Source organism: Cryptotermes secundus, unplaced genomic scaffold (genome assembly GCF_002891405.2).
Source record: "Cryptotermes secundus unplaced genomic scaffold, Csec_1.0 scaffold743, whole genome shotgun sequence".
Lineage (NCBI taxonomy): Eukaryota > Metazoa > Arthropoda > Insecta > Blattodea > Kalotermitidae > Cryptotermes > Cryptotermes secundus.
In genome coordinates, this window is record NW_019745093.1 from 689,508 (window position 1) to 702,635 (window position 13,128).

General features: G+C 43.7%; 1 protein-coding gene across 1 annotated transcript in view; it reads left to right on the top strand.

The window, feature by feature from the left end:
* Positions 1 to 13,128, top strand: part of LOC111874964 (leucine-rich repeat-containing G-protein coupled receptor 5) — a 203,534-nt gene that overhangs the window by 169,729 nt on the left and 20,677 nt on the right. Inside the window, exons 7-8 of the mRNA XM_023870871.2 lie at positions 10,052 to 10,123; positions 11,265 to 11,333. Coding sequence (XP_023726639.1) covers positions 10,052 to 10,123; positions 11,265 to 11,333 — 141 coding nt within the window. The remainder of the gene's footprint in view (positions 1 to 10,051; positions 10,124 to 11,264; positions 11,334 to 13,128) is intronic.

Consider the following 13,128-nt stretch of genomic DNA (forward strand, 5'->3'; position numbering starts at 1 on the left):
AAATTTACGTCTAATTATTGTCTTAAATCAAGTGGCGCGGCGGTTGGGGTGTGAAGGGGACAGCCAGTATCGATGCCAGATTGCGAGGAGCAGGAGGAATAACCACGACTTAAACATAGTAGCAGATTGGATTTATCGTAACATTGCCCCTGTAAATTAGAGCACGGTCTCTACTGACGTGACGTCACGCACACGCGCCAAATCGTACCCTTGTGGAAGCTTCAGCCACTAAACTGTGGGATAGGACCGAGCACAGATAATGATCATGTAAAACCAGGCTACAAAGAACATGAAATCTCATTAAGAAAATTTGTTTTATCTGTCCATGGCTCTACAGCCCTCTGTTGAACATTGGCCGCTTTTCAGTTTATTAATCCTATACACAGTCGGTAGGACCCCCTGGACGGGTGATCAGCCCTGTCACAAGGCCGCTACCTACACAGGGCAACACAGAATAAATGCAGACAGACATTCATGCCTCGAGTGAGTTTCGAACCTATGATCGCAGTGTTTGAGCGGCCGAGGATAATTCGTGCCTTAGACCCCGCGGCCACTGTCAGCGGTGCTGTTATTACTTCAGCTATGAAATCGATAAATTACTTGTGATTTCGGTTTAATAATAGATTACGGTCTCGTAAGGCAGCTCGCTGTTCTGTTAGTCGGTATGGCCGTCCTCTTTCATGTCCAAGAGTCGGGCTCAGCCGTAGCCTTCTTGTATCTTGTGTCTCCGACAGACACCGCCTAGTTAACTGAGCGGAACCTATGAGTTGTTGTATCTGATCAGACGTGGAACAAGATTAAATCTAATAAGGCGAACAACAGTCCTTTACAACACAGTGGTGATGTATGTACTACCTGCTGGAATGTTAGATAAACTCCACATTCTCTCCACAGAGTGTATTTATGTGTTTCATATGATTCTCACAGTAAACATCCCTAAACAGCATTAACCGGTTGGGCTCTGTAGCGGAGATGTAGTGTGTTTCCTGTGAGGTGCGGACTGAATTGCTATATATTCTGCCCACACAGTGTATCTGTATGTTCCGTATGGTTCTCACAATAAACAGCGACTGTTTCCCTAAACAGCATTAACCGGTTGGTCTTTGTAGCGGAGACGTAATGTGTTTCCTGTAAGGTACGGGCTGAATTGCTATATATTCTGCGCACACAGTGTATCTGTATGTTCCGTATGGTTCTCACAATAAACAGCGACTGTTTCCCTAAACAGCATTAACCGGTTGGTCTTTGTAGCGGAGACGTAATGTGTTTCCTGTAAGGTACGGGCTGAATTGCTATATATTCTGCGCACACAGTGTATCTGTATGTTCCGTATGGTTCTCACAATAAACAGCGACTGTTTCCCTAAACAGCATTAACCGGTTGGTCTTTGTAGCGGAGACGTAATGTGTTTCCTGTAAGGTACGGGCTGAATTGCTATATATTCTGCGCACACAGTGTATTTGTGTGTTCCGTATGGTTCTCGCAGTAAACAGCGATTATTTCCCTAAACAGCATTAATTGGTTAGGCTTTGTAGCGGAGACGCAGTGTTTTCTGTGAGGCACGGACTGAATTCTCTGATGCATTCGTAGCCCTGACCCAGGAAGACAAGAATGAGAATCAGAACATAAAAAAGACAGGAGAGAAAATTAATATAAACCAAACTGAAAGACAACGAATGTGCGTATTTATGGCTATCAACGAAAGTGATGTGATGAAAGTGGATAACAAAATGATAAAATAGGTAAATAACATTCGCATCTTGTGACTGGCAATGAAAGAAGGGAAACTGTTCATGTGGGACCCAGTACTGATGCCTCACGGAAGTTACACTGACAACTGCAGCTAGGCTGCAGACAACTCCCTCTGTTTCTTGCAACGTCTATTAGATTTACAATGTCTTTTCGTCTACAGACATGTAAAAACTGAATTAGTGAACGGATGTGCCGCATATTTGATAATTTTATGTTATTTTAAATTTGTATGCATTTCAGTTTTATTTTAAATCTGACAGAATTACTGACACTTTGCATTAAGACCAGGTATTTATGCGTGTATCTCGCTCTGTATTTACCATAATGAAAAATATTTCGGACAAACACGATAAAGCAAAATGAAATATATTTCATGTCCAGTACAGTTTTTTTTCCCCCCCCAGGAAGTCTTACAGTGTCTCACATCCCAGAAAACTATAGAGTTGTGAGGAAGAAGGAAGCGAATCCCTTTTATTACATCGCATTTGTTTGCCAGCGTTACATAGAGACCGCTGTATCATTTGTACAGCTGTTTTATGCATTGCGTATAGGATTCGCTCTCAGCAGGGGGCCTTTATATTCCCTTCCTGCCTCACCCTCACCCTCACCACCACCTCCAATGACGGAAATTAAAAGAACGTAAACATTAGTTACTGTTCACAAGGACGTCAGATGGGATTTTAATTTACTTAACGACGCACCAACTGTCGCGTCCAACAAAACTCACCCAACGATTTGTTTCATGGACGGAAGGAATAGCGCCAACAACTGCTGACTCGCTGCTCGCTCACTATACTCTGTTCGGAATGTCTGTGGAGCGGGTAAAGAAAATGGGCGGGGGGGACAATAATTTGGCAGCATGGACACCAGGTTAAGCAACACGGCGCGTGGCTGGAGTCGGATGGGAGACCGCACAGTTTGACTCCGCCCTTCTGCGCCATATACACCAATAGGAAGGGACGTCGATTTGACAGACTTGTCTAAATATCAGCGGTATACACTCATTCATCATATCTGCCCAGATCATGGAGAACGGACAGATTTGTAACAAATTTATTCGCCGTCAAAGCTTCAAAGTTTACATAAGGAAAGTTTTCCCTTCTGCTGTTTGACGGACTCTACGGAAATGAGCACCATCTGGCAACACACACACACAACTCCCCCCCCTCCCAACAGAACCATTGCACGAAACAAACAAAATGGCTACACGCGGCGAAACGGAAAGAAACCAACATACTGTGACATGCCGCCTGAAAGCCGGAGTAGTGGAGCCAGAGCCAGACGTGCGTTGATGAGCAACGGCTGGGTAAACACTAATTTCCTTTACAGCAGTGAAGGAGTCGTTACCAGGTAACAAGTTACTGAACGCAAGATTCCCTGGACAACGAACCGGACAACATGGAGAAATTCTTCGCACAGATTTGCCAGACAGACGCTGTTTAGGAGTTCAGTGTGTCAGCTGTTAGAATTGACTGTAATTATAAGGAAGTGCCAGTAAACCAAATCATCAAATCCAGAACCCATTATTATTAGTCACGCTCAACCCCTTACAGGTGACAGTACAAAAAACATACGTAACATTACAGTCACAGAGACAGAGCGACAATATGATATATCCAAACCCGTTACTACGTATCACAGACAGGCCAGACCCCCGACACGTGTCCGAGCAGATGTAACCTATAACATATTTATAAGCATATTACATGACTCGCAAAATGCAAACAGCAGAGGAGCAGTTTTCATCCGCGCTATAGCGTAGTTGGTTAGGCATTATGCTACAAGCCGGAAGGTCGCGGGTGCGAGTCCTGATAAGATGGATTTTTATCAACTGACCTAATCGTTCCAGCCGCACTATGGCCCTGGGGTCGACTCAGCCTCTAACAGAAACGAGTACCAGGAATTTTCCTGGGGGTAAAGGGCGGCCGGCGTGTAAGGCTAACAACCTCACCGCCATCTGTGAGCCGATTATCTAGATAATGTGGGAGCCTCGACGTCTCACAACCCTATGGGCCTCCACGGCCTGTTACCTTTACCTTACCTTTTACACCTGATGATGCTTTAGGCCGACGCGTGTTAAGTAAATGACAAGAAGCGATAAGGCGCCTTCGAAGCGTGAATTCAAAATATGGCCGGAGCTGCCCAGAGAAGATGAAGGGATAATACTGAAATTGAACCATACGGCGCTATATCCCAGAAGACACGAGTGTTCAAGGTTTTGGTTCCTTGGACGTAATTATCTCTCGATTTAACGCGATTGCATAAGAGTAACGTTTCGCCAATTCGAACTAATGGGGAGGGGAGGGGTCATCCGAATTATCCGAAAACCAGAACTCTATAACATAATTATATATCAATATTTTCAAATCGTAGTTATTCTTAAAAGTGCGTCGCGCCATAGCTGAAGCGGTTAGTCGCTGGCTTCCCACCGCGGCGACCCGGGTTCGATCCCGGGGTCTGGTCAAGTGGGATTTGTGGTGGACAAAGTGGCGCTTGGGAAGGTTTTCTCCGAGTACTTCGGTTTCCCCTGCCAATCTTCATTCCACCAATTGCTCCACAATCACCCTCACCTATCATCTGGAGCTGGTACAATAGGCCAGAAGTGGCCGCAGTACAAGGGGCTTAGTCCCACCCCACTAGCAATAAAGGAAAATTCTTAAAAGCTGAAAATTGAATTCTTTTCGGGGACGGATTTGAAGTTGTGGGGGTCCCCCATCAGTATCAACAAATATAAGTTACGACAGTTCCTTTTATTATTATTAATATTATTATTATTGAACCGGGGTAGCTCAGTCGGTATAGCGACTACCTACGGGCTGGACAACCGAGGAGTCGGAGTTCGAGTCCCGGTATGGTCAGAATTTTTTGTTCTCCATGTAGTTCAGACGGGCTCTGGGGCCCACCCAACCTATGCAATGGGTATCGGGGGTAAAGCGGCAGGGGCCTGAAGCTGACCATTCAACTCCAGCTAGTGCCGAGGTCAAGAAAATGTAGATCTATACATCCACTCCCCTCATACGCCTTCATGGCGTAGTGCTTAACTACCGTATTTACGCATGTATAGGCCGCACATTTTTTGCCAAAAATCCAAGAGGAAAACTGGGGTGCGGCTTATATTCGAAATATTCGAAATCATACTTCATTTAAAAAAAGTTATATATTAAACGTTGCCAAATTTCGGAATAATTTCTACTCCTGAAATAATATTCCAAGAAAATTATTTTTTCTATAATTTCTGTCTGAAAATTGTGCTGCGGCCTATACATGCGTAAATACGGTAGTTAAGGACAGGGACAGCTTTACCTTATTATTATTATTATTATAATAACAACTAAGATTACAAAGTAACTTTTCGTTGTTTTAGAGAAGCAAACGTCGCAGTAAACTCTATGGATTTGGGGGGCCCCGGGGTCACTACCCCAGTCGCTTTCCGTTAAATCCGACTATGAATGTTGGCAGCACAAAGCGGCCCTGGACGCGCATTTCGAATCTTATCTACGCCGGCAGGAATGGGGGAATTGGGTCATTAAACTATCGTTTTGGGAAGGTATCGCCTTCTGTGATAAGTACGTACGTCAGAAAAAGAATATCTGCGCAGAGACATTGCACACACCTTCTCACACACGCTGTGTGGGTCAGGGCCTTATTATTGGGGTCCCCCCCCCCTTCTAAACGTGATAAAAATGTAATGAAAGTCGTTACAGCTCTTTTCAAGGAAACTGACTTTTCGCGTTTCGGCCCCCCATTGCGCGTATTCCTGAAGACATCGCACGTTGAGTTTTATTTATGGAGATGTTCTCCATGAGTTACTGAAATGTAATTAAAATAATTTGAATTGTTTCCAAGAAAAACGCGATTTTATGTTCCGAGGCTCCTTTGAAGGCCCCATAATTTTTTGTAGCTGCCATGTCCATATTCACCGGGCGCTGACCTAGGATGGATAAACTCTTAAACGCCGAATATAAATAAATCCCGTCGAACCTTCCCAGACGCTAGCGAGGCCTGCATCTGTACACACAAGCAAGGGCATACCAAAACAACGTTTCCGTATTCGGGGGTAGGGGTGAGGTTGGTGGAGGGGTCTCAGAACTTGTAAATCCGTCAAAATCTGCAGATCGATATGATCACAGTACGTTCCCATAGCACATGTATGGTAAGGTAAAAATGATGTACTCCGAATTTCAGAGGGCGCGTCCAAATTACCGAGCTTTTGCTGTACATATTTCATTCATCTGTGGCTCTACAGCCCTTTGTTGGGCCCTGACCCCTTTTTCAGTTTCGTAATCTTTTTTACACAGACGGGGGGGACACCTTGAACGGGGGATCAGCTCGTCACAAGGCCGTTACCTACACACTGGACAACACAGACACAGAATAAATGTACACAGACATCTTCGCCTTGAGTGGGATTCGAACCCGCGATCCCAGCGTTGGAGCAAGCGAAGACAAGTCATGCACGGCCACTGTGATCTGCTTACTGCAGATATACGTACTTCAGAATATTTCAAATAGAGGGATCCACGCAATGAGAAATATTGTATGCATGGACTGTACAAACGGTGTTCAGTTTATAAATTCTTTGCGCAAGCGCGAAACGCCTATATCAGTTTTTAAGAGCGACCTGTAATTAAGTTTTCCATCTTAACACCAGCTCCATGATGAACCGACCCTTACATATCCCAGCGAACATTGACCTTATTGCAGCAGATAAACGACCGTTTTATTCGATAATTAACGATAATCTGCTTGTGGCATCCAAGGCGTAGTGTAAATTGGTTGTTTGATATACAGGTAGATCATAAATCGTGCTTAAGAATTGGCCACAAGCAGCTTCAGGCTATATAATTGTGTAGGAATATTCTTACACCTTTTCAGTCTTCATGTAAAGTCTCGTCATTTTTATGTGAGTTTTCCTACTGATAACTTAGCCTGTTTTATCCTCTATTCCTTTCCAGTACTACACGTTGTCGAATGATAGACTAGGCGTGTGTTTAACGGTATCTCCCACGAATAACACGCACAAATGGTCAATCTTAAATATCTCCCTTTATGTAGTATACTACGCTTCATATATCCTCACCAAAATGTAATGAATATTCACAGAATAGACACGATACACTAAAAAAAAGGATGCTGTCTCATTCGTGACATACTATAATTTATGTATATTACTTTTTGTATATATGTATATAACTAAGCAGCTAGCAGAATCCATGGATTAGATAGAGTCTTTATTGAGGAGCTAATAATGGCTTAACTAGCCAATAAATTTCCCGGAGCCCGAAGGTGTGTGAAAACAGCTTCATGTCAGCACCGGAGTACACGCAATATGTTCTTTTGCTTCTGTTGCTCTTTTGCGTTCTGAATTCTCATTCTGATGCGGTCCACTTACTTCATAAAGCTAAAATAATTCGTTATTCTGTGTCTGAAACATCTTCGAGGGTGCGTTATCATCAGATAGTGACGTTGTTTGTCACATGATCGGAAAATTAACAAAATTATATTCTCAAATTACGATGGGAACCAAAGACGCCATACCGGAGATCTCGTTGAACTCATAGGGATTTCTGTTCCGTAATGTTGGCAACTCAAGTTGTGACGTAAACTCAGAAATGCTTTAGACAGGGTGTACTGTGGTTACTTAAATAAGTCGCTGCTATGTTCATCGCGTTTTCTGTTTTGTCAGTTTGGAGGCGGTATGTTCCTCGAAACGTCGGTCACCCCGTACCAGACTGCACAGCGCCACGTTCAGAATACCGTTATGCCTTACAGTGACCCCGGGGGGGACAGACTTAAACCTCACGCATTCGGCAATGAACACGTGACTTCTCGTACACCTACAATGTGCTATTCTTTGCCTGGTGTAGCATTTATAATTCGGCGTCTTTGTGTAATGAGCAGCTATACAACTTAGGTTGCCCCCCACATGCTATAGGATGGTCATTTCAGGGAAAATGAGCTGGGTGGAGGATGTAGCACGCATTGGACGGAAATGTATTGAATATTTCTGTGGGAAAATCAAAATGAAATAGATCACTTGGAAGATCTAGGCGTAGATAAAAAAGGTAAAAAGTAAAGTTATCCCTGTATCAGGCCGTGAAGGTCCGTAGGGTTGTGAGACGTCAAGGTTCCCACATTTTCTCTAGACATTCATCTCACAGATGACAGTAAGGTTGTCAGCCCTACGCGCCGGCCGGCCTTTACCCTCAAGAAGATTCCTGGTACTCATTTCTGTTAGAGGCTGAGTCGACTCCAAAGCCATAGCGCAGCTGGAAGGATTAGGTAACTTGAAAAATCCACCTCATCGGGAACCGAACCCGCGACCTTCCGGCTTGTAGCATAGTGCCTCAACCAACTACGCTAACCGGGAGGATAATATTAAAAATCGGTTGGGAGAACGTGCGGCTGTTGTGAACACTGTAATGAACGTTCGAGTTCCATGAAATTCTGTGAATATATTGATTGGCAGGAAAACTGTTTGGTCCTGAAGAAGAACTCAGCTTCATGGAGTTAGTCAGTTAGTTAGTTAGGGTATTCATAATTTGCCGTCTGTCCACGACATGTCCTTCTTTGCTTTGAATCTGATGGTATAAAAAAGTAGGGCGTCAGGTTACAGGGCAAGCAAGGCCTACGTTTCGATTCGCAATCAAATTGTCGATCAGACAGGTGAGTTGTCCGGTACGTTCATGCTAACATTTCTCAGTACACCCTAAATGAAAACTCCTTGACAGGAAAGATAATAATGCTGTCTTGCGAACGCAACGTGGCTATCCCCCACGCTTAATCCCCAACAGCCTTCTAAACAACATCTCTGGACTGGCAGCCGTTTCCAGTCATGCATCACCTAACAGAACATGTTTTGAAGTTTCTAGAAGCTCCGCCTTCTCTCTTTATTATAAAGCGAAGCGCTGAACATCTAAAAACCGTTTCCCCTTAAATGCACTCGTCTGAGACGAAATACGTAATGTGACAGTGCGTGTACCATGTTCCTGATGCATTCAACGTTAACCATTCGAAGCGATCGCTCCAACAGTAGTTAACATATTCAGTTCCTACCTCACAGGAAACACACTTGTTATGCATTAAAAGAGGACCAACCGGTCACCGCTCTTCAGGAGTCATGTGGAGCATGTAGACACACTGTAGTAGAGGAACACATGTTTCTAACATTAACTCCTTAACGTACGAGGTATATACCACTGACAGCTGGCTGGTGCTAGGTTCAAATCTCGGCTAGGACACTGACTATTCCAGGAGATTTCGTGTTTTTCCTCACCCCTGGGCGGTTAAGCCGGCCGCGGCGTGAAGCTGACAATTCGCCTCCGTCTAGTACCGAGGTGAACAAGGGTGGAGCTGTAACCCCGCTCCCCAATATGTCTTCATGATATAATGCTTAAATAATTAAGCACAGGAACAAATTATTGTCTTTACCTTACCTCAGTTAGGCTACAACCACTTCCTTTAGAATTTTCCCCCACGCAGTATGTTTATATGTTTCGTGTAATTCTCTGAATAACCTGCGATTATGTCTCTAAACTGCATTAAGCAGTCTGCTAGACAATGTACACGCATCATCTTTTCTGTGAGGGAGGTATTCAATTTTTAAGTCGTGTCTAGAAGAAACGTGTGCCTCAGAAGCCATAGACGGGTACATATAGTATTGTCACGTAGTATGTGTGTGTAACTGTAGACGGGGTTTGGATTAGTGAATAGATATATTGCCAACTTAAGGTCGTAACTACAAATAATTACAATAGTAACACTATTTCTACGCTTTTCAGTTCACTAAAACACACAGTCTAGTGTTCTTAGTCTGTTACTAGACGTTTCCTGGTAACTGCTCCAACAATGGCTGTTCCTCTGCCTTCGGCTCAAGTCCTCTCTTCATAGACTCCCATATAGAACTGATTTGGTTCCCCAGTTTTCTTCCTTATAACTCCTCGACACGGACTACCGTAGAAAACTCCGTTTCCAACAGTACCTCTATTGTTGCATGCCTATCCATTGCAGCCGGAACGTGGTTACCTAGCCATTCCTTAGAAGCTGGCGTCTATTCTGCTTATTAAAAATATGCTGCCTAGAAACGGACGTCGTTCCCGTGTTTGTTCTGCGACCGTTGCCTAGCAACGGTTATTTCTCAGGCTTCACCTTTCTTGCTTTGAGCAAATATTCCACAGTATTATGCTTTAAAGGGTTAAGATAGTGTACTTTTTTAGGCTGCTGTGGATGTTTAAAATTATAGTTATGGGCCTTAAATAATTTGGGAATCAATGTAGTGGAATGGTTTTATGTGTTGCAGGTTACTGAAGAGAAACCAGATCTCTAGTATTGATGATGACGCCTTTATGAACCTAACTTCACTCAGAACCTTGTAAGTATAGGATACAACTCTTAAGGATTATACAGGGTGATTCAAGAGGGGCCTATTTACATTAATCAAGAAATTTTGAATAAATTAAATTCCAATTAACACGGATGCAATTTGGAAAGTTTAAGAAGTATTGGCAGTTTTAAATTAAGACAAACGCGATGCAAGATAAAAGGATTTCTAATGAAAAAATATCACAGTATCAATATAAAACTAAAATAATTGTTATATGCACCGTGTACCAAAATGACTTAAGAAATTGCACCGAGTGGAGACGATAGGGCTTCATTTCCACTCCCCCCCCGCATTACCCCCCCCCACACACACACACTCATAGTTCACATCTCCAATTCACGACCCGCAAGGCTCGCAGATTTCTTCGGACTGCGAAGAAAGGACTCTCTCACTCGTTCCACACTTTCTTCTGGCACACACGGACGTCCTGCAATTTTTTTCGTTATTCAAAGGCACCCATTTGTCTGAAACTGCTGATACCAACGCCTAATGCTGCTGGCAGATGCGGGAATCACTCTAGAATTGTCGCCGGAAGGCCCGCTGAACAGAAACAACTGATTCATGCTTCGCAAACTACAACATACAAAACGCTTTCTGCTCCGGAGTCGCCATTTTATCTTTGTGACGTCACGGACCGAAAAAAAAAGAGAAGGGGGGAAGTGGGATTGCGCACGCGATCAAAACTTGAATACCTGCTGTTTCGTTCCATGCGGGAAACATACTTCTGCATGCATATCGAAAGCCGTTATGGCCGCTTGAAACTGCTCCAATCATTTTGGTACACCCTGTATTAATAAAACTGGCCACGAAAACGATTCTGTGTGTTTGCCAACGAATTGAAAGTGCATTTAATGACTGCGTTGTCAGCCATTTCAATAATTTGTATTATTTTTGTGTGGGTTTACTTTTCTACTCTGAAGATGGAGATATTAATTCCTTCGAACGTTAATACCTATCTAAGAGTCACCAAGGTGACAACAGTAATTTTCATAGTCCCCCCCCCTCCTCTTGAGGCTCTCATACAGTATTTCTCACATATCACATTTGTTCATCTGCATAAGATTGGGGTATTTATTTATGTGTTGTGTTGGTCTTACTTCTCTAGTGTTTTATGTTTCTTATATTGCAGGGAACTGGACGACAACTTACTAACTCACATTCCATCGGCCCTAACGAAACTTACGTTGCTGCAGGACCTGTAAGTGAATAATTTCCTTCTATAAAGTGACACAGGTTCATATTGCCGATCATAGTGGTCGCTCAAACACTGGGATCGTGGGTTCGAATCCCACTCGAGGCATGGATGTTTGTGTGTGCGTTTATTCTGTGTTTGTGTTGTTCTGTGTGTAGATAGGAGCCTTGCAACGGGCTGATCCCCCGTCCAAGGCGTCCTACCGACTGTGTGTAGATTAAAAACTGAAAGAGTGGCCAAGGCCCACAAGGGCTGTAGAGCCATGTATATATACGAGGGGGTACCCAAAAGAAACCGAACTTATTTTTTTAAACTTATTTATTCAAATTTTAAGCACAAACGTTCAATCCCCTTCAAAGTACTCTCCACTTACACCAATACACTTGTCTAGTCTTTTATTCCATTTTTCAAAACATTGTCTAAATTCATCTTTTGAGATGCTTGACAGCGCCTCCGTCGTTTTTTCTTTTAATGTCTCTTTTCATTCGAGGAAACAAAAAAAGTCGCACGGGGCAAGGTCGGGTGAGTATGGAGGGTGAGGAACAGGGGTCATACCATTTTTGGTCAAGAATTGTCGTACAGACAGGGCTGTGTGAGCAGGGGCATTATCATGATGGAAAAACCAGTCACCTGACTGCCACAAATCTGGCCGCTGAGCTCCAAGTCACTCCCGACAGCTCCACAATTTCTTCAATGGTCCGTCATCGATCTTGCTTGATGATTTCACGAATTTTTTCAACATTTTCATGTGTTCGGGCCGTGGAAGGACGACCAGAACGAGGTTTGTCATCAATTGACATTTCACCATTTTTGAAACGGGGAAACCACTCAAACACTTGAGTTTTCCCCATAGCATCGTCCTTGTACGCCGTTTTTAACATTTCGAGAGTTTCTGTTCCACTTCTCCCGAGCAAAAAGCAGAATTTCACCGCCGCACGCTGTTCACGAAAATCAGCCATTGCAAAAACGACGATCACACAAAAACATTTGTCACTATAAACTCTGCCGAAACTAGTCCTTACCTTCTGAAGCAACGGTAGTCAGGTAGTCAGGAATGTTAGCTCTATGCGCTCATAGCGGCAAAACGCGGTACTACAAAAGCTCTGCCCACAAAAAAATAGTTCGGTTTCTTTTGGGTACCCCATCGTGTACGTAAATACACTAGCAGTGCACACGGTTGTGGCCACAAGGCAAGTCTGGTGGATACCGGACGTGGATTTGTCACATATTTAGTGTGGTTCATATTGTAACTTTCTGGAGTATGACGCCGTGTAATCTGGACAGGTGATTGTCAGCGTTTCGCAGGAACATACTGTTTCCATCTTCAGGGTGAAAGATGGAAGCTCTGAAACGTGGGTAACCTTCTATCGGATTATACAGTGTCTCATAGAAAAAGTAAATATGATAGACCACCGTCAGAGCCTGTGATTTCGTGTACATCGTTGACGGTGTGTTCTGTGTTGTGGTCTGATTTAGATAATATCTGGGAATATATCTGGAGAGGCTGCGGAAAATCAGGAAAACATTTATCTACGATAGTAAAGGTAAAACTATCCCTGTAACAGGCCGTGAAGGCCCATAGGGTTGTGAGACGTCGAGGCTCCCACATTTTTTAGACAGTCGGCTCATAGATGGAGGTAAGGTTGTGAACCTTACGCTCCGGCCTCCCGTAACTCCCAGGGAGATTCCTGGTACTCATTTCTGTTAGAGGCTGAGTCGACCCCAGGGACATAGTGCGGCTGGAAGGATTGGGTCAATTGAAAAAAAAAAATCCACATCATCGGTACTCAAACCCACTACC